Here is a 25,310-nt window from a genome sequence, read left to right as displayed (position 1 = left end):
TAAAGACAAAATGGTTTTTATCAAAATGAAACTGCATATTTACCAAAATACTGCTATACATGCTTGGTAAGCATCCGTGTTTGAAGCAATTTTAAAATAGCGTGTGTGCACAACAAGTCATTTATACTTCCCTGCTAATTGTTGTGATGAGCTGTCGTCGCCTTCCGCGACGCTCCTCCCACTGCTCCGCCATTGGCTGTTTTGTACAGAAAACAGCGCAGACTTTCAGGTTGGAACGTTCCTATTGGCTGCGATTTATATTTGCATATATTTGCAGCGTTTGATTGGCCAACGGCACGTCAATCAACCCGTTCCCCTGCTTTTGGATATTACCTCAGGAGACTCCACAGTTTTTCATCAGTGTGGACTGGAATGTGAACAAAGTAACGCAGCCAACCAGACAAGAGGTGAACAAAACTATGATTCCTTTCCTAATTCCGAAACTGCACAACGTCAGGATTTCTCACTAGCGCCCAGAACACTGTAAGTATGCCATGTCTTTCTAAAAATAGTCAGTAGAGCAAACAAAAAAAAGCTTCAGATGAATAACACTCTAACCAACATCTGCACTGTTCTTCCTGTTTTGGCAGAGCTGAAAAAGCCAATACACTCAGTCAGGATTAGATGTGAGCTGGATAGGGATTGGTGACTACCTCTCGCTTCTTCCAGAAGGAGAAATGGGTGTAAATCGAAAGCTAATGATCGCTTACAGGGAGAGCAGCGTCTTTGCGTGTCTCTAATCGCCAGGAGTTTGTCAGGCTTTCTTCTGCATGTCAATACACGGAGTTACGACTCTCCGCTAACAGCGTTAGCTCCCCTCTCATTCAGTCTTTACTGAGCGGTCGCCATAAACATAAGCGCAGCTAAATCTGTCGTTTTTGAGACGTCGCTAAGGTCCGTTTTTAACTTACAATTACATTTTACCTCGGCGTAAGTTATCCATTTAATCAGGTGTATCTTTACGCTGTTTGGAGCACTAGCGAGCTCGCTAACCGTAGCTTTAGTTGGTGCGCATTTCTGAAGTCTCGTGGCGCAGAAAACAGCCGCCGTTTACTACGAACTTATTGTTCATCCGTTTTTAACTAACAAATTGGCTACACTTGTTCACGTGTACGCACTTCTCGTGGTGTACTGAGGCGAGAGGTTAACCGAGGGAAGGACGGACAGAACATTGTGTATTTGTTGCTTTTTCTCGCCCAAACCCGGACCACAGAACACCTGCTCCTAGAGAACATTTTTACAATTAAAATGTGTTTGTACATGGGCCGTAGATGATACAGACGCAACGTCCTGACTTTTTTTTAATCGTACAAAGGCAGTATTTGAAATGAATTCCAGTTATTTTTCTATTCTTCACAGTTCAAGTAAACAAACGCCTGTCTAACCGCATACTGGCCGCTGCTTACTTTTGCAAAGGTTTCGTGACCCTAACATTACAATCGTACTTGCCTTTATTACTTGCCTGGTAGGAGAGACTACCGCTGGTTCTACGTTTTGATCCCATGAAATTATGGTTGTTTAACACCTGATTCAACTCGTCAGCTCTTTATTAGTGGTGTCTTGAAATGGGTGTGAAATAGGGGAGATGTCCAGATGTGCAGTTCTGGGCGTCCTTGCAGGGTTGAGAATGCTTCATGTTGTCATAATAAATGAGAAACTAAGCTTAGGAAGGCTTGGCATGTTTTTTTTTTTTTCCATTTCAGACAAAACTACCAATATGGCCAGTTTGGCCACACATGCGTTTCTGTAACAATGGCAGCAAGTACTGTCTGTTACAACATTTTTAGTGAAGCGTTCGGCATGGATATTTTGAGAGAATATAACATTCGCTGAAAAAGGGGGGGTTAATACAAAGTTGCCTCATTGACAAATCGTACACCTAAAAGATACAATTTTCGCAGTTTTAAGCCAAAAGACATTCGCTGTAGCGCCCCGTGTGGTCGTTCGCTGAAAATGGACTGTGTATTACGACATTTCGGATACCAGTGGTGCATGAAACCGAGCTAATGCAGATAAAATGTCTGCATCCACGTACTTCGGTAAAATGTTTTAGCCTGAGTGCTGATAGAAGTACTTAGTCCTGATGACGGACTTCATGCAGGCCAGTGATTCATTGAGCTTTTTCGAATCGGCGAGGTTGCCAGCTTTTGACTTTTCGCAAACACACAAAAAGCACCTCCCTCCTTTTCTTCATTTCTGTAGCCTAACTGAAATACAGCTCTGGAATACCAACATCCTCGGTGAAAAGAACCTGGAAAGGCTATTTAGTCAGAGGAGTCTGGATGTTTACACAGGAAGAACATTCAAAGAAATAAAGACCTTTGTTCATCAGCCTCTCAGTGGCGTTGCAATTAAAAGGTGTCATTCATGCTGGTGAGAATATCCGCATGGATAGGTAGTTAGTTTGTTCGCATTGAATGATTCAGCAACTTTGGCATGGCTCATGCTGTTGTTGAGTGATGGTTACCATGGGTGATAGGATGAACCATGCAGGAACTCCAAGGCAGTTTCATCAAGCTGTGAAATAATAGTTGGGCTTCTTTTTCAGCTCTCTCCTTTTCATTCAGCCACAAACCTGTATAAGTCCTCACATTCATTGGAATTGTACTACATTTAAGAAATGATCACATAACTGTATCTTGCAAGAAATGACTGGAGACCCTCTTAAGTTTTCTTATTATATGTGAAAAAAAAAAAAAAAAAAAAACCTGTCTCTTGCATTTTCTGTTCCCTGGCCCTAAAAGGACTCTGTCGGCCTGGCCTACTGAGGGGACGCTTTTTGGGACCAATGCAGACCCCCCCTCAGTTCCTCACTGTCAGTGCCTGTGCGTGGGTCAGCAGTTTTTGTCGCTGTAAGTGGTTTTAGACACCTGCTTTCTCCCTTTCTCTTGTTCACCCATCAACAGCCCTGCATCCAACCCCTCCAATACCAGCCTCCCAGCTGCCCTTATCCCCTGCATAACTTTCTGCACGGATAGCTGTGACCTTGCATCCTTTGTGGTCAACCTCTGGCATTGTGATTCATGTCATCCCGAGAGTGTGATCCATAAAGACCCCGCCGATATTTGTGCATGCTTGCACCCCTTTTGTCACAACCTCAAAATGTTTCAGTTTACGGTCAAGCACAACCACTCACACAATGAGCCACTGGTAACATTGAACTATTGCTCTTGAAACTTTAGGTGGACAAAGCTCAGATACGGCAGAACGCGCAAAACTGTCTCGATTTCACCGAATCATTGCAAAATTTTGACTTCGTAACTTCGTTAATATCAAGCTGTATAACCTGTGCTTTGTACATTTATACCTTTCAACAAATTAAATGGTTTAAATAAGTTTTTTTTGTCTGTTATAGTGCTGCATGAAACTAAAAAGTAATGCAGTGACTGTCAATTATGTATTGTGGTCTTTATTCATTTTGATTAGTATAATTTACATTGAAACCATTTTTCCTTTCTTTTCTAATTGCTGTTTTGCATCGTAAATCAAGTGCCGAAACTGCCATATTCTCATTGGCCCTCTTAAAACGTGAAAAACCATTTTGTTTTCACTCAGTTGATTGCATTGTAACTCAAAAATGTTAATGAACAAAACTGTCTAATGTACGTAATGTGTACTTTGATTATAATAGCTTTATAGTTTTGCTGCATTGCACACAGCGCATTACAATTTGTCATCACCCCAGTTATGCGTTGAATGAACACCTCAGTGATTGCTAAAAATGCTGATATACTGTTATAAACCAAGTAAAATATGCTGATGCACGAAACAGAAAAAGGAAATGTTTAATTTAAAAGTTCTTTTTAAAAACAACCGTATTACTTTAGGATCCTAAACAGAATATTAATTATTTGGTTTCTCGGGTTATTATAGATGCTTTTTTTAAATTCCTGCAATTTTGTTCAATAGAAATGACTCACATTTTGTGTAGTAAAACTATTTGTGTAGATGGGATACTCTTATGTTTGACAGGGTTAGGCTTCTTGAAATGTGCATTGTAATGATTTCATTGGATTTCTTGCATAGTTCTATCAAGGGTTTTTCAAAAACAAGGGATTACTGACTTGTTTATAAATCTAAACTTTATCACAATCTGTCGACATAAAATGTGAGAATTAAAAGACTGAGTTGATTAATTTTGCACTGTGTTGGCTTAACAGTGTAAAGAAGGATTACGGTTCTAAGATCCTCTAAACAAAGTACAGTGAACTCAACTGTTTAAGTAAGATTACCGAAGGAGCTCTGAACATTTAACAAATGTCAAGCAAAGATTTCTTTATAAAGAATGTGAAAATGTCATTTAGGCAATACATTTTTTCTTTTCAGTGAAAAGAAAAAAAAAATCTAAAAATGGTGTCAGTCACAAACACTACAACCTCATTTAAGTAAATCCAAAAGTCATGTTGTCTGCAGCTGAAAATAAATGTGGCACTAGTTGGCTCAAAATTTTGTTGATACAGCATCGTACATAACCATTTTCTCAGTGATGATTTTATTGCCAAACATAAACACGTACAGCAGTGAGTCATCCCCAATACTGAAAATACCTTTTACAGAGCACCTGCTAACCTCCTTTGTTGTGCTTTTGTATTTTCGTAGTTCGGGGTATTGGAACCAGTGAAAATTTGGACGTGCTAGAAAAGATGTCAGTCAGCGTCCATGAAAACCGCAAGTCCAGGACGAGCACGGGCTCCATGAACATTTCGCTCTTCCACAAGCCGTCTCATCCAGACAGTGTGCTCACCCACCTCAATACCCTGCGCAAACAGTGCATGTTCACAGATGTGACACTATGGGCAGGCGACCGCTCTTTTCCCTGTCACAGAGCTGTGCTTGCCGCTTGCAGTCGCTACTTTGAAGCCATGTTTAGCGGTGGCCTCCGTGAGAGCCTTGACAATGAGGTTAACTTTCGAGACAGTGTTCACCCAGAAGTGCTGGAGCTGCTTTTGGACTTTGCTTACTCCTCACGTGTCATCATCAACGAGGAGAATGCAGAGTCACTTCTCGAGGCTGGAGATATGCTGCAGTTTCATGACATCCGTGATGCAGCAGCAGAATTTTTAGAGAAGAATTTGCATGCCTCAAACTGCTTAGGGATGATGCTGCTCTCCGACGCCCATCAGTGCAAGCGACTTTATGAGCTGTCGTGGAGGATGTGCCTCATCCACTTTGAGACACTTCGAGACACTGAAGACTTCTGCGGGCTTTCGAAAGACAAGCTTTTGGATCTCATCCTTAGCGATGAGCTGGAGGTTGAAGATGAACAAGTTGTGTTCAACGCAGTCATGCGCTGGGTAAGGTATGACCTAGACAGCCGGAGAGACTACCTTCCTGAACTGTTGCGAGGACTACGCCTTGCACTGCTACCCTCAGAATGCCTCATTGAGGCCGTGGCATGTGAGGAACTCGTAATGTCAGATAAAAGGAGCCGACAGATTGTCGATGAGGCCATGCAGTGCAAGAAAAAAATTCTGCAGAATGACGGTGTTGTCACCAGCCCATGCGCTAGGCCTCGCAAAGCTGGGCACACGCTGCTCATTCTTGGCGGACAGACATTTATGTGCGATAAGATCTACCAAGTGGATCACAAAGCAAAAGAGATCATCCCTAAATCTGATCTTCCCAGTCCCAGGAAGGAGTTCAGCGCATGTGCCATTGGCTGCAAAGTTTACGTGACGGGAGGAAGGGGGTCGGAAAATGGAGTGTCGAAGGATGTTTGGATATATGACACAGTACATGAAGAATGGTCGAAAGGTGCCCCTATGCTAATTGCACGTTTTGGACATGGCTCGGCTGAGCTTGAAAACTGCCTTTATGTTGTTGGGGGTCACACTGCTATAGCAGGTGTCTTCCCAGCCTCCCCGTCAGTATCTCTTAAACAGGTTGAGCGGTATGACCCCCTAACTAACAAATGGACAATGATGGCACCACTTAGGGATGGTGTCAGCAATGCAGCAGTGGTCAGCGCCAAACTAAAGCTCTTTGTGTTTGGTGGAACAACCATACACAGAGACAAAGCTTCAAAGGTCCAATGCTATGACCCTGTTGAGAACCGTTGGACTATTGCTGCCGAATGCCCACAACCCTGGAGATACACCGCCGCTGCTGTTCTTGGCAGCCAGATATTCATAATGGGTGGTGATACGGAGTTCACCGCAGCGTCCGCTTACCGATTCGATTGCGAGACCAATCAATGGACGCGTGTTGGTGATATGACTTCTAAAAGAATGAGCTGCCATGCTGTGGCCTCTGGTAATAAACTCTATGTGGTCGGGGGATACTTCGGTACACAGCGGTGTAAAACCCTGGATTGTTATGATCCAACGTCAGATAGCTGGAACAGTATCACTACCGTGCCTTATTCTCTGATTCCAACTGCATTTGTTAGTACCTGGAAACATCTTCCTGCCTAGATGCCTCCAATTGAAGTGTATGGATCTGATCTAGGTAAGTTTTGGGCTTTTCTCTCTTTTTTTTTTTTTTTATGTACTCTGAGTTTAAGGAATGCTTTCGGAATATCTATATTACCTTATCTGATCTATACACACACACACACACACACAACCAAATCATTTTGTATTGTAGGCACTTCCTTTGAAAACTGCTTAAATCATAATTCTAAGCAGAGGAGCAACTGAAGTCAGCAGGCTGTCGACATTGACACATAAACAGTGATTTCTGTCAAGATAACTGCATGCCAAAATGCTAAACTCGGCTTGGCAGCCTTCTTTGAAAGCAGCTGAGTGCTCCCATCTTATTGAGGGTTTTGAGAGTGGCTGAGCAAAGAGAAAATTGGCATATTAAACCATCTGGATGTCTAGCAGTGTAACAGAGCAGTGGCTGTCATTGAAGGGCAACTTCAAGAGGCTTGAAGGTTGAGGCTTAAACGTCTCATGAGTTCTTACTTAGGATCAGAATGATGTGTCAGCACTAGTGAACTATTGAAATATTGATTTGTAATCTACATTACAAAGCTTTTTCTGACAGTTGACTATTAGGTAGAGCGAGAGCACAAAGTGGCTTAATCTCTATAATTACAGACTGCAATGATGGACTCAATGTGGAGAGATTTAGGGATTGGGTGCTTATTGTTGCTGGAACAGATCTCACAGTGTTTTGTTTCCAATCAAATGTATCATATAAAGCTCTTGAAATTTTGACCACTGAAAAGTTTCCACTGAAATTAGTGTTTTTGTTATGCATGGTTGAATATTTTTAGTGGCCAGGGGATAATGTGAACAGAAACGGTTTCACAATTGGAATGCAGTCGTAATTTGCAGAATTTGCATTTCCCAACTGTGCATTGAAGTCCCCATGCCCAGAAGCAATCGGTCTCTTTGGCTGTTGGTGCATTAGCAAAGAGTTATTTTATTAGATGAACCATTTCTTATGTGCGAAGGCAAAAAAAGTTTACTTAAAGTTTTTTTTTTTTTTTGACATGTTACAGATGTGTTATCAGCCAGTTATATGCATTTAAAGATTTAGATTTACTGTACAAAAATTGTAATTGAGCATCTCGATAAATTTCAAAACATTAAAATTAATATTTTGCTGAAATCTCATTGCATCATTATACATATATTTTACTATATTTTTTTTTTATGCCTGCTTTGTTAAATTATCATTATTTCACTCTCCATAGAAATGAGAACTATTTATTTCCATTATAAGCTTACTATCAATAAAGTGCATACATTTAAACTTATTGTACTCTAAAACATTAATGCTTATTGACTCTTATGAAATGCATTAACTTTGTTATAATAACTTTCTACGGGCATCCAAGACTCATCATCATTTCTGCTATCATAATATCTTGTCTGTCAGCACTTATGAAGACTAGGGTGAATAGGTCAATACAGACTAACAACATATGCATATAATAGCTTTCTCAGAAGCCAGCAAGCCTCTTGTCTGCATGAAGTCAGAGTTGAATGATAAGCGTGCATATCGATTTGTGTGTTACACATTAACGGTAGTTGCTTAAACCTAATGCTGAGGAACTACAATTGTGTCGATGGCCTCTAAGAATGCGTCATAACAGTCAGCTGAACATCTCTCACTTGTGTCATTTAAATTAGACTGCCTGGGGAGGGACCAGAGCCGTCTCATTGCTTCCCCTGGTGATTAGAAAATGATTACTTCTGTGAGTAATCATTAACACTCTTCATCAGCCAGCGACTTCGTTCACACCACAAGCGCTTCATTTCACAGTGAAGCAGGTGGCCCAGCAAAAGCTGGGTTTTATAATTAGCCCCAGGGGGCACAAAATCAGAATGTCTGGAGGACGCCCTGGCAGGCCTGTCGAAGGATGTTGGCAGCAGCGGCGTGCTCCAGGAACGCCCACAGGAAGCGCATAAACGTAGTTAACTGGGTTCCAACCAAAGGGTTAAAGCTTAGCTGGTTAGCATGGCCCCGCTAGACTCTGCTGGTAGACATCGTAAGTACACCATCTGGCTGCAAAGTATTTTTTTTCCCATTGACAAGCATTCAAAAATATTTTCGTATTCTGGCAAAATAGCAACATTTAAAATGTGAATATTTCACATTACAGTAGATGATGTTTTGGAGCGCACTTTTATTTAAGCTCATAAGTGATCATTTTCAGGCTCAAACATATTACCGCAGAACTGAACATACAAGCAAAGCCAAATCTCAGTTTCTTTAAGTAGTATATAGTCCTCCTAGACTCTTTTTTCTCTTTACCCTGTTCAGCCTTCTCCGCAATGATAAAGTAACTTAAGGGAGTGGGTGATAAAAGCAAAGACTGCTGTGTTTTGAACTCCTATTGAGTGCAGATATGAAGAATTAATAGAGGTGAGCAGCTCTATGGTCTTACACTTAAAATGCCTGTTGGCCTCCATGGTGGAATGACGTGTGTCATTATGAGAAACAAAACATAGAGAAGAATGAGCTTCATAAATCATTTAAAGCACTGTACAGAGTTGGGATTCCACTTTCAGCTTATAAATATTTTAAAATCTGCAGCGGCCAGGGAGAAGCAGAGGAGTACCTGAATGTAATCCATTTCAGAAAGCTGTGTATCATTTTAGACAGCTGGATAATTGAATCCCACAGCCTAAATTTGACATTATTAGTCATAATCAGACAGCCTTGCCCAAATCACTCGTTTCGCGGTATAGTTATAAATTTTTTAGAGACTTAGCTTAATGCCCTTAAAAAGAAAGAAAGAAAAGCTTTCAGAGATTAATGGTAGAGTATATGTAAAGCTTGTATCTATTTTTTCCCCTCATAATGGTTCTTTCCTTATTTATACACATCTTTTTCTAAACGGTATAATTCATAAACTGATGTTTGTAAACTGGGTTGTCACTCGCCTGAATAAAAAGGTTTAAATAAGTGCTTCGCTTGTTTCCAACGCAAATTTTCCATTAGAGTTAAGTTTTTCTACTTGCATGGAAGATGTGATGCAGGTGACTTTCCCGTTTCGTAGAAGCCAGTCAGTCATACAGGTTTAACTGTCCTTTTAAGTGAAAAATCACCCTTCCTCTGATCTGATAGCTGGTGAGTTAGAGCTCATGGAAAGGTAACCTTAATCTTATACCTTGCCAGAATTGTCCTTTCATTACAGTTTGTGTTAGTCTTTAGTTACACAGTAGATATTATAGATTCTATTGGGTGGGGGTGGGGTTATACAGTGGAGTACAAAAGAAATTTTAGATGTTACAGCATTGCTTTTATTTTATATGTATAGTGAGATGTATACTAGGACAAGACAAAATCTACGGTGCATGTGAACAATTTGTAAGGTTTCGGGCCATTTGCTCTGTGTTATTATCCCACTCCCAGCACTTCACATAAACAAAAGACCTTTCTCTTCACAACAGCTTGACATTGGACTTCTCAAACCACTTCTGTTTGGGAATCTCCCTAAGACCTGTGTGATGGAATCAGCTAGCATTTGCGTGTGTAATTTCAGAAGGAAAGTGCTAGGGCAATTTCGCGTTTTCCTTTGAGTGACCACTGGGTAAACAGAAATTCCCAAACACCACCATAGTTGTTACCAAGTATGTGCTGGTAATGGTTTTTAAAAGTAGCATCAAGCCTAATGACTTTCCAGGCCTTTAATTAACAACCAACAGGTAGATATAGTAGGGAATATCCAGGCATTGACCTGTAATGACATCCCTTTTGACTTTTTTGCTTTAGCGCATGCCATATGTCCTCAATAAGACTTAGTTACTGCTTTTTCTGCCAACATTGCAGTTTCATTGGGCAGCATTGTGTTCAACTAATCCAGGTAATTTGCCAGTTGGAACAGTCCTGACCCTTTGCCAAACAGCACAACCTCCCGTCCCAAACCCGTAAAGGAGGGGCCTTTAGAAAAACTAAACCAGCTAATTGTTTTGCTGTTGCAGAGCCCATAAATCGGATTGGGCTGTTTTAATCTGAGCTCTCTTTGTGGCATGCATGTTACTAAAGCAGGAAACATGATGTTTTGGCAGTGTCCACAGTTCTCTCAACTGGTGGAAACAGGCCGATACAGGTAGCAAAAGCCTGGATTTCCCATGCGCCTCATCGTCTCTGACACAGTTGGGTAAAGGCTGGATAAGCTTTGCCTGGTCAATGTACCCTGTTTAAACTAGCTGTGGATTTGCACATTCAAGTGCACACAGTTATGGCAGCGGCTCTGCGTTTCCTGGAATGGCACCGCTCACTATAATCAGTCCTTAAATTCATCCTTTAGCATCGCCGCGTTAGTAATGCCATGTCTACTTTAACCCCTCCATCAAGTCTGGGGTTGATAAGCATAAGCTTAGCATTAGCAACTTGTTTAACAGATCTACACAGAAGTGTGTTACTTACGTTAACTATGTGCCAGTTCTGAGGAAATGCTGAACCATTTAACTGTAAAGGTCTTGACAAAACAAACAAAAAAAACAAGACAGTGATTGAACATGTTGTCATGGTTACTTAATTTTCAATTAATCAGTGTAATTCAATTTGGTAAATAAAAGTTAACTTGGGTTGGGCCTACATACTTTTTTGTTGGCAACAAACTGCGTATTGCTCTAGTTTTGGATTGAGAGGGTAAATGATGAAATAACTTATTTTATGCATTTATGAGTAAATTGAAAGGCTTTTATCTTCTGTATCTGAGAAGTATTTTAAAAGCAATGTCATCTCTGCGTTCCCTTCAAGCGCATGTGGCAGCTATTCTGCCAGATCAGAATCTCACACTTAGTGAATCATAAAGCAGATGGACGCATTTAAGGTGAAACCCACGGCTGGGATCTGCAAAATATTTACTTGGTTTTTAGTTTATAAAAAGTGGCAGTCAGTTTCGATGGATACGTCAATGGCCTCGTCAATGCAGACGATGAAATGATTTCATTGTTGTGGCTTAACACACTTGCGCCCTTTAAGGGGGAGGCATTAGCATTAAATTACAATGTGGTGGAGGTGATGAGAATTGAATTAGAGGCAAGCTTCACTGGTGGGATGTGAAGCTGATGTAAGCCATTGATTTTAAATCTTCTGTAAGCATAGGGATGTTGAGAGGGCGTTAGGGGGAAGGCTCATTTTAAGTGCTTTGAGATTACAAATCCCATCCGCTCTCCACGGACACAACAACAGACGAGGTTCAAAGATGCTCGCAATTGATTCCGCTACTTTGTCCAAGTCAGTTCTAGTTTTATAAAATCACCCTCATTTTTTTTATTATTTTAAAACAAAAATCACATTTGTCCCCTTATCAACACAGCAGCTAATACATATGGCTGGGTATTAATACAGATTTGACTCTTTACTCACAAGATTTAGATTTTATTCCAGTCTGATTGATTTGATTTAAATGCATTTCAGCTATAATAGCTTTTGTCCATATATATGACCCAGTTCATAGTGAATCAGACAACATTCTACGTACATGCGTTATTCATAAAGCATTCGCAAATATAGAAGTAAATTGAGCGATTTGTGCATAAGAGACCTTCCTGAAAACTTTGTAAATATACACTTTGATAGATAAACGTGTACGTTAATGAATTCCAGTCATTCATAAGTGGGGTTCATGTGCACGCTCACAATTAGCATAGTTCAACATTCTGGTTTACTTTCTCAGGTTTGGCTCCAGTAAATTGCATAAATGCAAAAAAAAAAAAAAAGACTAATAGGTCGTATGCCTAACAACAAATATTCAAACTGTCCACCAAAGCGTTTTTAGCAAGATTTAAAAAAAATTTAAAATACATTTTTTGAAAATGGCCAGCTGGTGGCACTTGAGAACGCTTTAGTTGGTCAGATGGAAAATGTTGGAATACCCACGGTTGCTACGTATTACTAGTATCTAATTTTTGAAGAATAAGTATAAAAATGCAGTAACCAGCAATATTAATTGCTCTGTTATAGTTCATTATTGTACAAGTAATATGATTGGTCGGTGTCCATTGATTGGATGGCTGGTTAAAAAGTGCCCGTTTGTATGAAACTTGTATTGTCTTTTGTAGCTGAGAGTTGATAAACTAACATTTTGAAATGAGCACGTTCATGAATCCAAAAATTTAAACAAATTGTTCTCCTTGCGTTTCGTGAATGAGGCCCAGTGTTTGTGAATCAAACTACACTTTGGTTTCTATTCCTCAAACTTTGCTTGGAAGGACTAAATCACCATATGGTGATAGTAGATAGTAATGTAGAGAGACACCATGAAATGTGCTATTCTTTCTTCCCTGACATTTCTCCCAGTCAATTTAAATGGCCTCTTACATTTGCATGAAGTTGGAGTGCATTGGCTGGGTTCAAATTACAGCGTTTGGCTTTGAGCTCAGAGAAAATCTGCTTTTATATTCTGTCGTCTCTCATTGCAGGTGCCCTGGTCTTCTAGCCACACTGAATGGACGACAGCAGGGCTGGATTGTCATTGGCTGGCCTGAAGCACCTCTGTTGGGTGGGTGTGGTGTGGCTGCGGTCGGTCACGGCCACTCTCGAAAACAAACCATCTATCCACTGCTGAGAGGAGCCACAGAGAAGAGTTGAAAAATCTCCAGAAGAGAGGCCGCAAAGGCCTTCTCCCTACAGCACAACGCTAACTCATGCCATGCTTGTTCATTGCCAAATCAGAGGCACAAGGACACAATACACACTTACGCCAATACCTCCCCTTTGGAAACTCTTTTGCAATCCATGGAGGTCAAGAACATTCCAGTGAACTATGATAAAAAGACAACTAAAGCATGATTTCACTTCGTGAAACTTTCTTCTTCACTTTGATTGGCAGTCCAGCATGTTCATGTTCGTGTTTCTTCCAAAAACGCCTTACGGACATTGCATTTAAAACAAAACATCTGAAACATCTACAGAAATGCAGAACATCCCCATGGGAACGTGCAAGTTTACTCGAGCAGGATGTAAAATGCCTGTGGTACTTCTATTTAAGTATCTATGAAATGGATTTTAACATGGAACTTGTATAGATTCTACAGCACAATGTATAATCGAGGACTTCCTCGCGTTTTAAGATTTCTTGAAGGTTTAAACATTTGATAAATGCATTTTAATTTATGTGTTTGTGACGAAACAAAGCAGTAAAAGAAAAAAATTGCACATGATGAGTACGTAATGGATGATGAGGGTGTTGATGTTGGCTACCATTTTCCTTTGTAATTAAATGCTGGATAATCTTTAAAAGAATATTCTGGGTTTAATGCAAGTTAAGCTCGGTCGACATACTTTGTAGCATAATGTTGATAGTTCCTCTTTCGGTTCAAAAAAAATATAATAATAATGCAAAACCATACAATGGGGCCATTTAGTAAACTAAAGTTCTCACTGCTTCTGTAGTACAGTCACAAGATGTAAATATGCATGTGAAAATGATTTTAGTGTAAATAACTTAGAATTGCTTTATAGTTTCAATATGAAAATACAGGTTGTAACAACAGAAATTAAATGTTTTGATAAGATACACTTACACTAAAATACATATTTCTGATTCTACGTCTATTCACTTAGTCCCCATTGTAACATCCGTTTTTGCCAGTTTTCAAATTTTTCACGTAACACCTTTGTACATCTTCAGAGCACAAATGCAGATATTTTTGATGAATTCAGAGAACTTTATGACTCCGATAGCAACGCAACTGACATGTTCAAGGCCCAAAGTAGTACGGACATTATTGAAATAGTATCAGTGGTTCAACCATAATGTTATGGAGCTATGAGAAAAGATAATAAATAAAATGCATTAATTCAACGATTTTTTTCCCCTCTTCCCCAGATGCTCTGCACATGCGTACTGTTGTGGATGTGAACGCCGACACAAGAAATTGAGTAAAGTCATTATATTTGTTTTCTTTGCACACAAAAAGTACGCTCATAGGTTTGCAAAATTACAGTTGAACCACTAATGTTTGAACAATGACCTTGCTACGTCACTGGGTCCTGAGCGTGGCAGTTGCAGGGTCAAAAAGCTCTCAAGTTTCATCAAAAATGTGTTCCGCAGGTGAATGAAGGTCCAACGGGTTTGGCAAGAGAGTGAGTACTTGTGCATTTGCAGTATTTTCATTTTTGGGTGAACCATGCCTTTAAAGAAAATGAGGGACAAGTAATTTTTTAATCATTAATTGATTGAGCTTAATTAGCATTAAACCCGGAATATTTCTTTCAGAACAATTATTGTTGAAGGTTGGTTTTCTTGCTCACTTACAGTCTTAAAGCTCTTGAAAAGGGATCTGAATTTGAATTGTGTTTTTGGGGTGGGGGGGGTGTTATCTTCTGTAGTAAATGACTCACAGCTAAACATTTCCATTTGAAGGGGACTTTCTGGGATTATGCAGCAGATCCCACAGGCGTCCTTGTGAACTGAATTCCTGGTGCCTAATACCGGTAGACGTGTTTGTTGCTCATTCAGTCAGTTGAAGGGTTTGAATAAATGATTTTTTGATGCTTGCAGACTGGTTTCATAAGCGCCCTGGAGGTTTAAAAAAAGTGCCTGGATTCCTCTCTGAAAACTCCTCCACAAAACATCCAAGGTTTTTTGACGTAACAGGAACAAGCTTTACGCTATTAGCCAAATCTTATAACGCTCAAGCTAAATCCGCATGGATTTAAAAAAAAAAAAAAATGCCTCTTAAATTAGAAATATCCATTGCATGAGGTTTCCTGCTCCTACAGATAAAACGTACGTGTTAGATTTGTTGTTGCATGGAGGAATTTTAGTTAACATTGAAGTAGGATTTAGGTTCTTAAGGCCATGAGATCAAACGAAATTGGCATACGCTGGATTTTGATCAACAATTTTACGATATTAGCAAGCGCACAAACCAAAATAGTCCTTCTGCAATATCTCTGTTAAAAAACACTCCACAATTTATAAGATACGCCATTTGTTCCGATCAAAATGAAGCTGCGCGAAGAACAAAATTCAAATCTGATTATTGGTAAGCATGCAGTGAGCCTCTTTTAAAAGATGGCTGTGCCAACGGCAGTGCCAGAGGCGCAGATTTATTGTGGCTGTTTTTTAAACATCCGCTTTATTCCCTAAAATAGGAGAGGGCACCGAGTCCAGGAAACTGTGCAGTCGTCTGGAAACGGAGGCTGACATTTCATAATGATTCCTTGAGGCACCTCTTTGCGAAGTTTTTAATCGAGTTCATGTTTACTCTTAAGCCTGAGAGAAGCTATTAGCACATCTGACGGATACATTGGTGCACTGCAGCACGAGTGTTTACCGGTTGGTTTGGAATGAGATGGAGCGGAGCGAATATTTACCGCTTGCTGTGGCGGTGAAATATACAACATTAAATAATTTTGCCCTCTTACGCAGGAGATCATGACGAGACTCTGCGATTTCCTCTTTAGCTTCTAATCTGATCCTGTGGCTGACGGCCCAGTGGATTGCGGGAGGGGGCCCCCTGAAGACGGACAGGCAAGGGCACGGGCTCTAGGAGACGGAGCACCCGGGGTGAATGGAAGGTAAATCCTCTGCCAGGCAAGAATGTTGAGCCCAGTCTCTCCTGCCACTCACTTTGCCTTTCAGGCCACCTGCTAGCCCTGAGGACCGGGCTCGAATAACAGCCACTGGCTGCTGCTTACACACTAAAAGAAAAAGACCTTCACGAGGTTCAGGAATATACTGCGGCAAAATGGGAACGTTTTAAGAAGCCAGTCCTGGGATGTCCAGGTTAAATTTAAGATGTGGTATACTGAGAAGATATTACTAAATAAAAAATGTAGGAACTTTTTCTGTAAAGCTGCTTTGCTACCATTTGAAAATTCAATTGAACAGTAGTAGACGTATTGCTACATTTAAAAGATAAGTTTACAATAATTCAGATTTTTTTGTTATAATTACAAATCAAAAGATTGTTTATTAAAGTAATAGTAAATAAGTTTGGTAATAGTATTTTCTAATATTATTTTACAAATATTACTACATTATAAAATAATTGTTTTCCATTTTAATATTTTGAAAATGTTATGTATTCCTGTAATGGCAAAAATCTGATTCTCACCAGCCATTACTTGTGTTTAGTGTCACATGATTCTGAAAATAAGATGTAAAAATATTTTAAACATTAAAATATTAATATTAAAACTTTATATTGTATCAATGTTAGTATATTGTTTTTAATGTCTTTAGTGAAGGTGGCATTTATTTGATTAAATACAGTTTAAAAATGACATGAAATACATTTTCTATTTGAAAAAAGATATTTTTTTGTGCTGTCATACAATTAATTTGACATGTTTACATTATATATGTGCACTATGTATACGCATCAAGCATACATAAGACACATAGCATATATATTTTTTTCTAAATTTATATGTAGATATTTTTATTCATATAAATTATATATAAACATCTTAAGTATATAAACAAAAACTTATTTAAGATGCGACTAATCGTTTGATGGGACATACATGCATACATTCATCACATGAATTATATATGTAAGGTCAATTTCCAATTTTTATTTTCAGTATCACATGATCCTTAATAATATATATATATATATATATATATATATATATATATATATATATATATATATATATATATATGACTGACTTAAAACATTTTTAGTTGAAAGTTGAAAATTATTGCTATAATAATTTGTGGAGGCCTTGACTGCAACTTGTTTTATGATTTGAGGAATAAAAAACAAAAAAATGCATTTGTAGTAGTCTGAAGCACTTGTAGGCTATAACGAGCGAGTTTCAAACTCATTTAGCCTCCCCTTGTGTATCATGGAAGATGTTTGGTCTTTGAATGCCGTTGTTTGGCAGATCAGCATCGGCGACCTCATGCAGAAACAGTTTGCTAATTGAAATGCAGAAATGTGTTTTGCCTCGGTTCTCTCTGAACTGGTGCATAATTGAGGCTGTAAAGCATTTCGCTCATGTATATTTGAACAGGTCTCTTTTCAAATCTTCAGAAGACCGAGCCGGTTCTCACACTACGCACGTTCTGCAACAAAAGATTCTCATGACAAGTTTTGCACAATCAATGAAGCATTATGTGGATTTCATTATTACTTCTGTCATTTACATTATCCCAGCCTTCGTTTTTGTTTGTTTTTTTTCCCCAAGAATAAATAATACATCTTTATATACATTTTCAGTAGGCAGACATGACATTGCCTCATCCACAATAACAGGTAAATAGATTCTGTAAGCATCAGCAAACCTTTAAGTCAAGTAAAGGTTCGGAGGCATTCATACTTTTAGATATTGCTGGGTCAAAGCAATTTGGGATAATATGATTAAAAGCATTTGCTTAAATGAACGATTCTGGTACATCATCATTTTTGGACATCTCTTGGGTGATCAGTGTGAATAAGATCTCGTTCTCACTTTTATATCAAAGTAATCAGCTGCCATCACACTTCCTTTATCACGCTTTCACAGCTAAAGTCTGAGAATGAATATATATAAATCTTAATTTTTTTTTTTACAGACTTTTTACTAAATATTCTGCTAGTCTGAAAGAACTCATCAGTACTTGCTAAAATTACCCAACTATTTTTGCCAATACACATAGTGCTAAGCAACTGAAATGATAATATTCAATATCAGGTTAGTATTTAATTATATACAAGTGCATCTAATAATAATAATAATAACAAAAATAAAATGGCATTAATTGAAAAAATGTTGTTTGAATGTTTGTTTTATTTCACAAAATTAGTTTAAATAAATAAAATAAATAAATGCAGACTTTATATATAAAAAAAAGAAAATCCACATTTTTGTTGCAGTAATGGTGAAATGCTGCAATTTAGTAATAGTGTGCATTTTACATAATTAAATGTATACTTTATATTGAATTACAGCATTTCACCATTCGTTTGCCATTAAGTTTGCAAAATAATTTTACAAATGACAGCCACAACAGTGCAAAAATATACAGAATATATCTGGCTATCACTATTTTTACTCTCTTGGGCGTTATACAATAAGAGAGGGAGAGAGAGACAACAGCATGTTGCAAGACTTTCCCGTCCACAAGACAACTTTAATTATATAATATCAATTATAATTACAGCCACCCACACATATCCTGAGCGCTGGCAGCGGCCCAGCTCATTTACGCGTACAGTATGAGAGCTCCGAGATAAAACCGGCACAAAGCGGCATTCATACACTCTTCACTGGATTCGCCCTCTCTGTGATCCGAGCCGTCATAGATACCGCTAGCTCATCACCCGTTTACATTTAATTAGAGCGGACACGCCAGATCAATATGTTCCATTAGCTCCAATACGTCCGTGACAAAATAAGCCCACGACATCAGCCGTAATTTCCCCAGCGATGCCATCGACAGCAGCCTGCACTATCCTGCTTTTAAGAGCCTGGACCCTGCGTGAAGCTCTGCGGTATGCAGTTTACACACACACACACACACACACACCCCTGGGGGAAGCAGAGGTCATGAATTAGTCTTTGAACCGACTTTCTGAAGATGCTTAGAAGTGTTTGTGTCTCTCGTTTCATTGTTTATGAGCGGACAGGGCCGTTCGCTTTCTTCTCAGGGCACTTCTCAAGGTTTTTAACGCTTAGCTGGCACAAGCGCGTCGTGAGCGCAGTCTACGAGACGAACGTAAATGGCCATTTCGATAGAGGCATTTTTACGTGACTTTTATTTGCTGTCAGTTTTACAAAGCTGGACGGGGTGGAGAAAGATTCAAAATGGCTCCAGGTCAAGGCTGACGGTGAAAAAAAAAAAATGCTGAAAACGGGATACTCTGCGGGTTCCGTCAACAGACGCAGAGTTGAATGGGAAAACCAAACAACATAAAATGCGTGGCTTGCGCTTGTGTGAAAATGGAGCTATGGGTAAACATCGTCAGGAGCCTTCCTCTGGATGCCGGCTTTGGGAAAACTAGGTGTTCATTTCAAACTCAGGTTTTTTTTGGAAATTTTCCAAATTTGACCCTAAATAAATGTGCAGTGGTACATTTATATATTGTTCTCTGACGCCAGTAATAAAGCACATTTTTTTATGCTGCTGTGCAGTCTTTGTTCAGACAGCTATTACATTCTCAAGTTATTTTTACTTTGAAATAAAAAAAATATATACCTGTCACTATGTAATGCACTAGTGAAATTAAACAATTCAGATTTTTTTTTTTCTCAGATATTATTATTATTATTAGGTCTTGTCCTGCGTCAGCTGGATAACAGGTTTTTGGGCTTTTTACCAGTTTGATGCATTTTGATTTTTGAAAAAGATTAATAAAAGACATGGCTAAAAAAAAATAAATGCGCAAGTAAATAAAATGAATTAAAAAGAAATTATTTTGAATGCATGGCATGAATTCAGCACGTTCCCATTGAATAAAACTTCAATTTTGCACTTTTTTGGAAATGTAGCGAGTGTGAAAACCAACCACAGTGTTAGAAGTTTCTGGATTTCTAAAACTCGAACACGTAAAAGGCAAAGTAGAGAGGAGAGAGAGAAAAAAAAAAAAAAAAAAAAAGAAAAACGCATGTTCAAGCTCAAACAAGCTAAAAGCAGAGGTGTTGGCAGCTTTAGGACAATCTTAACCCTCAGGTTTAAGGGATCCCCCGGATTCTTTCCAGTGTTTACACAACATTCCACAGTCTGAGCCGTCAGTGTCGGTAAATACAGGGCCCTCCGGCACAGGCGCTCCAAACATAACTGGCCCCTGATGTCATCTGTACGTCTGCCGACGGGCAAAGCGTGTATCAACCCTCAGCTATGAAAAAAAAGAAGTAGTAAAGTCCAAGCTAAGATATGTATACACCCTTAAAATCTATGATGTAATAGTATAACTCGTGCAACAATTACGTAAAATTTTCAATATGTAAAGCATAAGGTTGTATGTGTATTTTATTTTAAAATGTCATGTGATGTGCGATTACCGTGCGGCAAATTATTAAACTATTTTGTGTAAACTATGTAAACGTGATATGCATTTGTAAGAATACCAAAATCCAGTTGTTCAGTCTCGAGTTTAGCCAATTTTATTTTTCACTTTTTTTAGGTATCTGAAATAGCTCTCAATACGTCATTCGTAATGCATTTCAGAGATTATTTTAAAATAAAATCATAGTTTAACAATTGTACTAAATGCACCGCATACTGGCAGTTTAATTCTGTAGTAATTAATAAATAAAATATGCAGATGTAAATTAGTGGTCAATATGTAAAATTTTAAAATCTGTGAATTTTTAAAAAATAAAATACAATTAAATGCATTTTAGAAATAGCCATCAAGATGTAATGCATTAGTATGTAGAAAAAATAAATAAATAATATATATAGCTGTCATGGTTGCGAACACCACATTTATTATTCAAATTCATTATTTTTTATTATAAATATTATAGTGCTGTATTCATTGCCATGGAACGGGATGAGTTAATAAACTTTGTCTACAAAAGCAAGAAGAACCCACTGGAAATGACTACACCATCCTGCCTGGCGTATTGTATTCAACCTCCTCTCAGTCGGGATGCGCTGATTCTAATCTCGCACATTATTTAGGACGAATCTGCAAATTGGGATGAGGGCCGGAGAGACGAGGGGACGAGAGGGAGCTGCGTTCACGTCGCCTCGCCGCTCTTCTAAAGTAGGACAGGCGTTTGTTTTACAATCGTTTGCTCCGTCTTTCCCATTGTCTTGGGAGCGTGAGGGAGAGTTATGTAAGCCAGGTTGCCAGCAGATGAGCGTGGACATGAGCAGAGGGTTTCAAACCCTCATGCCATACGAAGCGAAGCTATTTTGGTGGCTCGTGAAGCACACTTAGACTCAGCGTGAAAAGACGACATGGTGAGGGGCAGATGGGCCTGATGCAGCGACGAAGACAAAAAAATTCCTTATTGTCTTCAATTATGGATGATGTTTCTTCTGTAAGAAGTCATTCAGCAAATATTTTTATCCAAAGCTACTTCGCAAAAAGTGCCTTTAGAAGTCAACGTCTATCACTGGTCTGTATTCCACCAAAATGCATGTGAACATGGTTGCAACAAACCAAAAATAATAAAAGATCAATCACAGCAGTAGCAGTTATTAAGTAAACAAATAACTGAATATCCAATAAAAATATATATAAAAAATACACTGGTTTAACAATAAATAAATGTACATTGGAAATAAAAATATACTGTTTTTTTACAACAGCAATACTTAAAATAAATATCCAAAAATCACAAAAAAAAACAAAACAGCAATAGTAGTAAATAAAAAAAAAATGCTTTGGTTTAACAACATAATAATAAGAATAATAATGACTTTATAACTTTTAAATAATACATTTAAATAAATTATGAAAATTATATTAATAGTAATAAGGTTTAAAATAAATCTACATTAACAATAAAAAAAAAAGCGCACAGGTTTAACACCATAAGAAAAATAATGGCTTAAAATAAATATAATTAATCAAATAATACAATTAAATAATGATGATGTATTAATATAATATGGTAACAATAAGGTTTAAAATAAATATGAATAAACAACTAAAATAATGACAAAAAGTTGTAGTAAATTCATAATAATAGTAACAATAATAACACAAATAATAATAATGTAAGTCACAAACAAAATAAAGAAAGAATAATATACACTTTCCATATCTTGTATTAGTTTGAGCTTCCAGTCCACATCTAGAGTTTTACATATTTTATTTCTTCTACACACTGAATTCCAGCTTTTACACTACACCGCTCTAAATCCCAAATATGCAACGCAGACATTTCTGTCCGTGTGGACTGTGCTGTAATTATAGGACCGAGTCATAACAGCGCTGTGGTGAAGAGACGGCGGGTGCTTTGAGCCCGTCACGAGCAGGTGGCGTGATTGTGAAGCGTCTGGTTTGAGGGGCCTGAGGGCCCGCCGTGGCCTTCACACCTCTGCTGTCAAACTCAAATAATGTCATCAGGGAGACGTGCAGGAAATGAGCATCCTCCTGACTGGACGGCCCTCCGAGGGCTTCATCGCCAATCCAGCAGATATATCTGCACTCATTCATGCATTTTTAAAGACGCAATTTACGCACTAAAACAATGAAGCTTTCACGCCTGCCCCGGAGCGCTTCAAAAAATCAATACGGGAGACAGAAAAAGACAATCAGGAAATCTTACCAACCAGAAAAACATACACAACCAGCCGAAAGTTAGAAATCATTCTTTTCATAAGAGACCTCTACGACAACCTGCAACGTTGGTCACCTGGGATCGAAAACTGTAGTCCATTACCAATCATGGTGTAATTTGTAAATTAAGGCTCCCTGACCGAAGGAGCGGGACAAATCTGAAACCAAATCCCACCGAGTCAGCAATCCCTAATGTAATTCAAACGGACCTAAGGAGATTTGAGTGATTTTTGCCTCGACTGAGCCAAGTGAAAGAATCAGAGATCCATGCTGATGTTTGCTGCATTATGACTCATCTGCAGAGCCTGAGCCAACTTGATGCAGCTATCAGGACGGCCTCCCTCGAGGGCCTGGATCCGTATCGCACATTAATCTCGTCGCGGGGGTTCTGATCCAGGATCGGGCTCTCCAACCTGCCCAGGCTGATCCGCATCGGTTTAATCCGGGAGGAGAAACCGACCCTGAAACTGCGTATGTTCTGCAGACGGCTGGAGTCCAGCCTGACCTCTCAGCATCCAGTCAGCTGGAGACCGGGCACTTCGTGACAGTAAGGTGATATCAAGAGCAAAACCAGACCTGATCACTGACTGCATACACGCTTCTAGCTCACAACAACGACACAGACATTTACAAACGCTTTTCTTTTCTTATTGCTACAATATAAAACTATCTATAATAACAATTTAATGATATTCTTAATTATTATTTGCAATTATATTTATAAATGGCACTTCATGCAAATTGTTTAATGTAAGTCCAATGTCAATAATATAATGATACTGATATTAATATCCATAAATTTAATTATTTGTATTAATAATACATTTAAAAAGTATAATTAGCAGTAATATTACAAATTAGATGATAGATGGCAAACTATTTATTCTTTTTTTTTTACATTTAGCAACAACAGTAACTATAACAGAAATTTGTAATTATACTTCTAAATAGTAGCAATATTGAAAGTAAAAAAAAAACATCACAATATTTCAATAGATTTATAATTTTACCATTATTATTAATAAAATGTAATTTAATAATAATAGATTTGTAATTATATTTATAAATATTACATAAACATGTAATAGGATTTCTATTAGTATAATAATATGATAATGATAGTAAAACGTTTTGAAACTTATAATTAGTAGTAGTATTAATAAATATAATAATGCATCAATACTAAAGTTGTAATTATATTTATATGATTGAATTAGTATAATTAGTACATTTGTATAATTGTAATATCAAAACAACTGTTGGTTTATATATATATATATATATATATATATATATATATATATATATATACACACACACACACACATATAATATATATATATACACACATATATATACACATATACATATACACATATACATATACATATATATATATATTCACATACATATATACACACACACAGTGTCAAACAAATAATTGCAGCAAAAATGATTTGTTTTTGTGATGTGTGAGAATTGTATATTTATTATGCATATATAATACTCACACACATATATATTCTGAAAATATTTAATAAGCATATATTTATATTAGAATTTTTATATATATATATATATATATATATATATATATATATATATATATATATATATATATATATATATATATATATATATATATATATATATATACACACACACACACACACACACAAATGCCTGTGTGTGTATTTGTATAGACATAATAAAAACAAGTGATATCTAAATGACTAAACAAAATTAACAGACCGTTCAAAAATAAAACCTGCCATCATTTACTGACCCCTATATCATTTCAAACCAGTGTGACTTTTCAAAAACAGGAAAAAAGAGAACAGGTTTAAAAGACGTTATTGTGCACAAATGCATGACAGTTTTCATTTTGAGGTGAACTTTTCCCTTCAAGACAGACAAAGAAACTCAGAGAGATCTGAAATTGACTGCCACGGTACATCGACTACTTCAAAGAAGTCGTTTCTTTATAGTTGAAGCGTTTTATTCAGCCGTCTTTTTCGGCTCTGACTCTGTGCACATCTGATTTATTAAAGAGACTTGCCCGTGTTTGATGTCTGGATGCGTGTGCAATGCTCCTCGTTTTTATTTTCCCGATCGGTGAACGGCTGAGACTAGCCTACTGCACGTACTGGCCAAGCCCCTCTGTTAGCAGACTGACCTCTTCTACATGATGTAACGTGGCTAATGAGGTGTATCATGTGAATGGCTGGAAGGCGATCTCATCCGCCATTGACCCTTTTATTGGTTTTCAAAGGCTGCAGGCACAAACAGATCGGTGGCGTATCGGCAAATGAGAGGAGAGCACCGAGTCTGTGTTATGTGACTGATCAATGAAGCACTGATCCCAGCGCTCGCAGAGACATTTCTGCTGATTAGCATCTGCTCCCATCATTAAGCACTAGCAGACGGCCTGTGGCGCGCGGATAATAAAAGTAGCATCACATTTGTTCTTTTGTCTGTGATGCGCTTCTGCGTGACTCAACCGCAGTAAAGGACATTCCAGTGTTGAATCTGTCTGAACACACAGCTCAGTTTCCCTCTTCCTCTGATGCCTGGATTTTCAGACGATATCCGATCCCTGACTGAGCATTAGCTACGATGACTAGCGCCGTCTACAATGCCCCGAAACATTTGAAAATAGGTTGAAACAAGATCCTTCTATTGTTCATTCATGTTTATTTTGTGTTTTAACTAGTACAGAGG

General features: G+C 38.1%; 2 protein-coding genes across 3 annotated transcripts in view; one reads left to right on the top strand and one right to left on the bottom strand.

Annotated features, from left to right (window-relative positions):
- Positions 1–25,310, bottom strand: part of LOC122330900 (cytosolic carboxypeptidase 4) — a 175,957-nt gene that overhangs the window by 141,481 nt on the left and 9,166 nt on the right. The window lies entirely within an intron of this gene.
- LOC122330901 (kelch-like protein 25) lies at positions 316–14,913 on the top strand. 2 transcript variants are annotated; one of them, XM_043228264.1, is made up of 4 exons: positions 316–483; positions 2,745–2,852; positions 4,600–6,447; positions 12,831–14,913. In XM_043228264.1, the coding sequence occupies exons 2-3, from the start codon at positions 2,789–2,791 to the stop codon at positions 6,411–6,413; spliced, it is 1,878 nt and encodes a 625-aa protein (XP_043084199.1). In that variant the 5' UTR covers positions 316–483; positions 2,745–2,788; the 3' UTR covers positions 6,414–6,447; positions 12,831–14,913. The 2 variants fall into 2 exon arrangements, with proteins under 2 accessions (XP_043084199.1, XP_043084200.1); XM_043228265.1 differs by lacking the exon at positions 2,745–2,852 and having other exon boundaries at positions 318–483.

This window comes from Puntigrus tetrazona, chromosome 25 (assembly GCF_018831695.1).
Source record: "Puntigrus tetrazona isolate hp1 chromosome 25, ASM1883169v1, whole genome shotgun sequence".
NCBI lineage: Eukaryota > Metazoa > Chordata > Actinopteri > Cypriniformes > Cyprinidae > Puntigrus > Puntigrus tetrazona.
The sequence above is the reverse complement of the archived record's forward strand: the minus strand, read 5'-3'. Positions and strand labels throughout refer to the sequence as shown.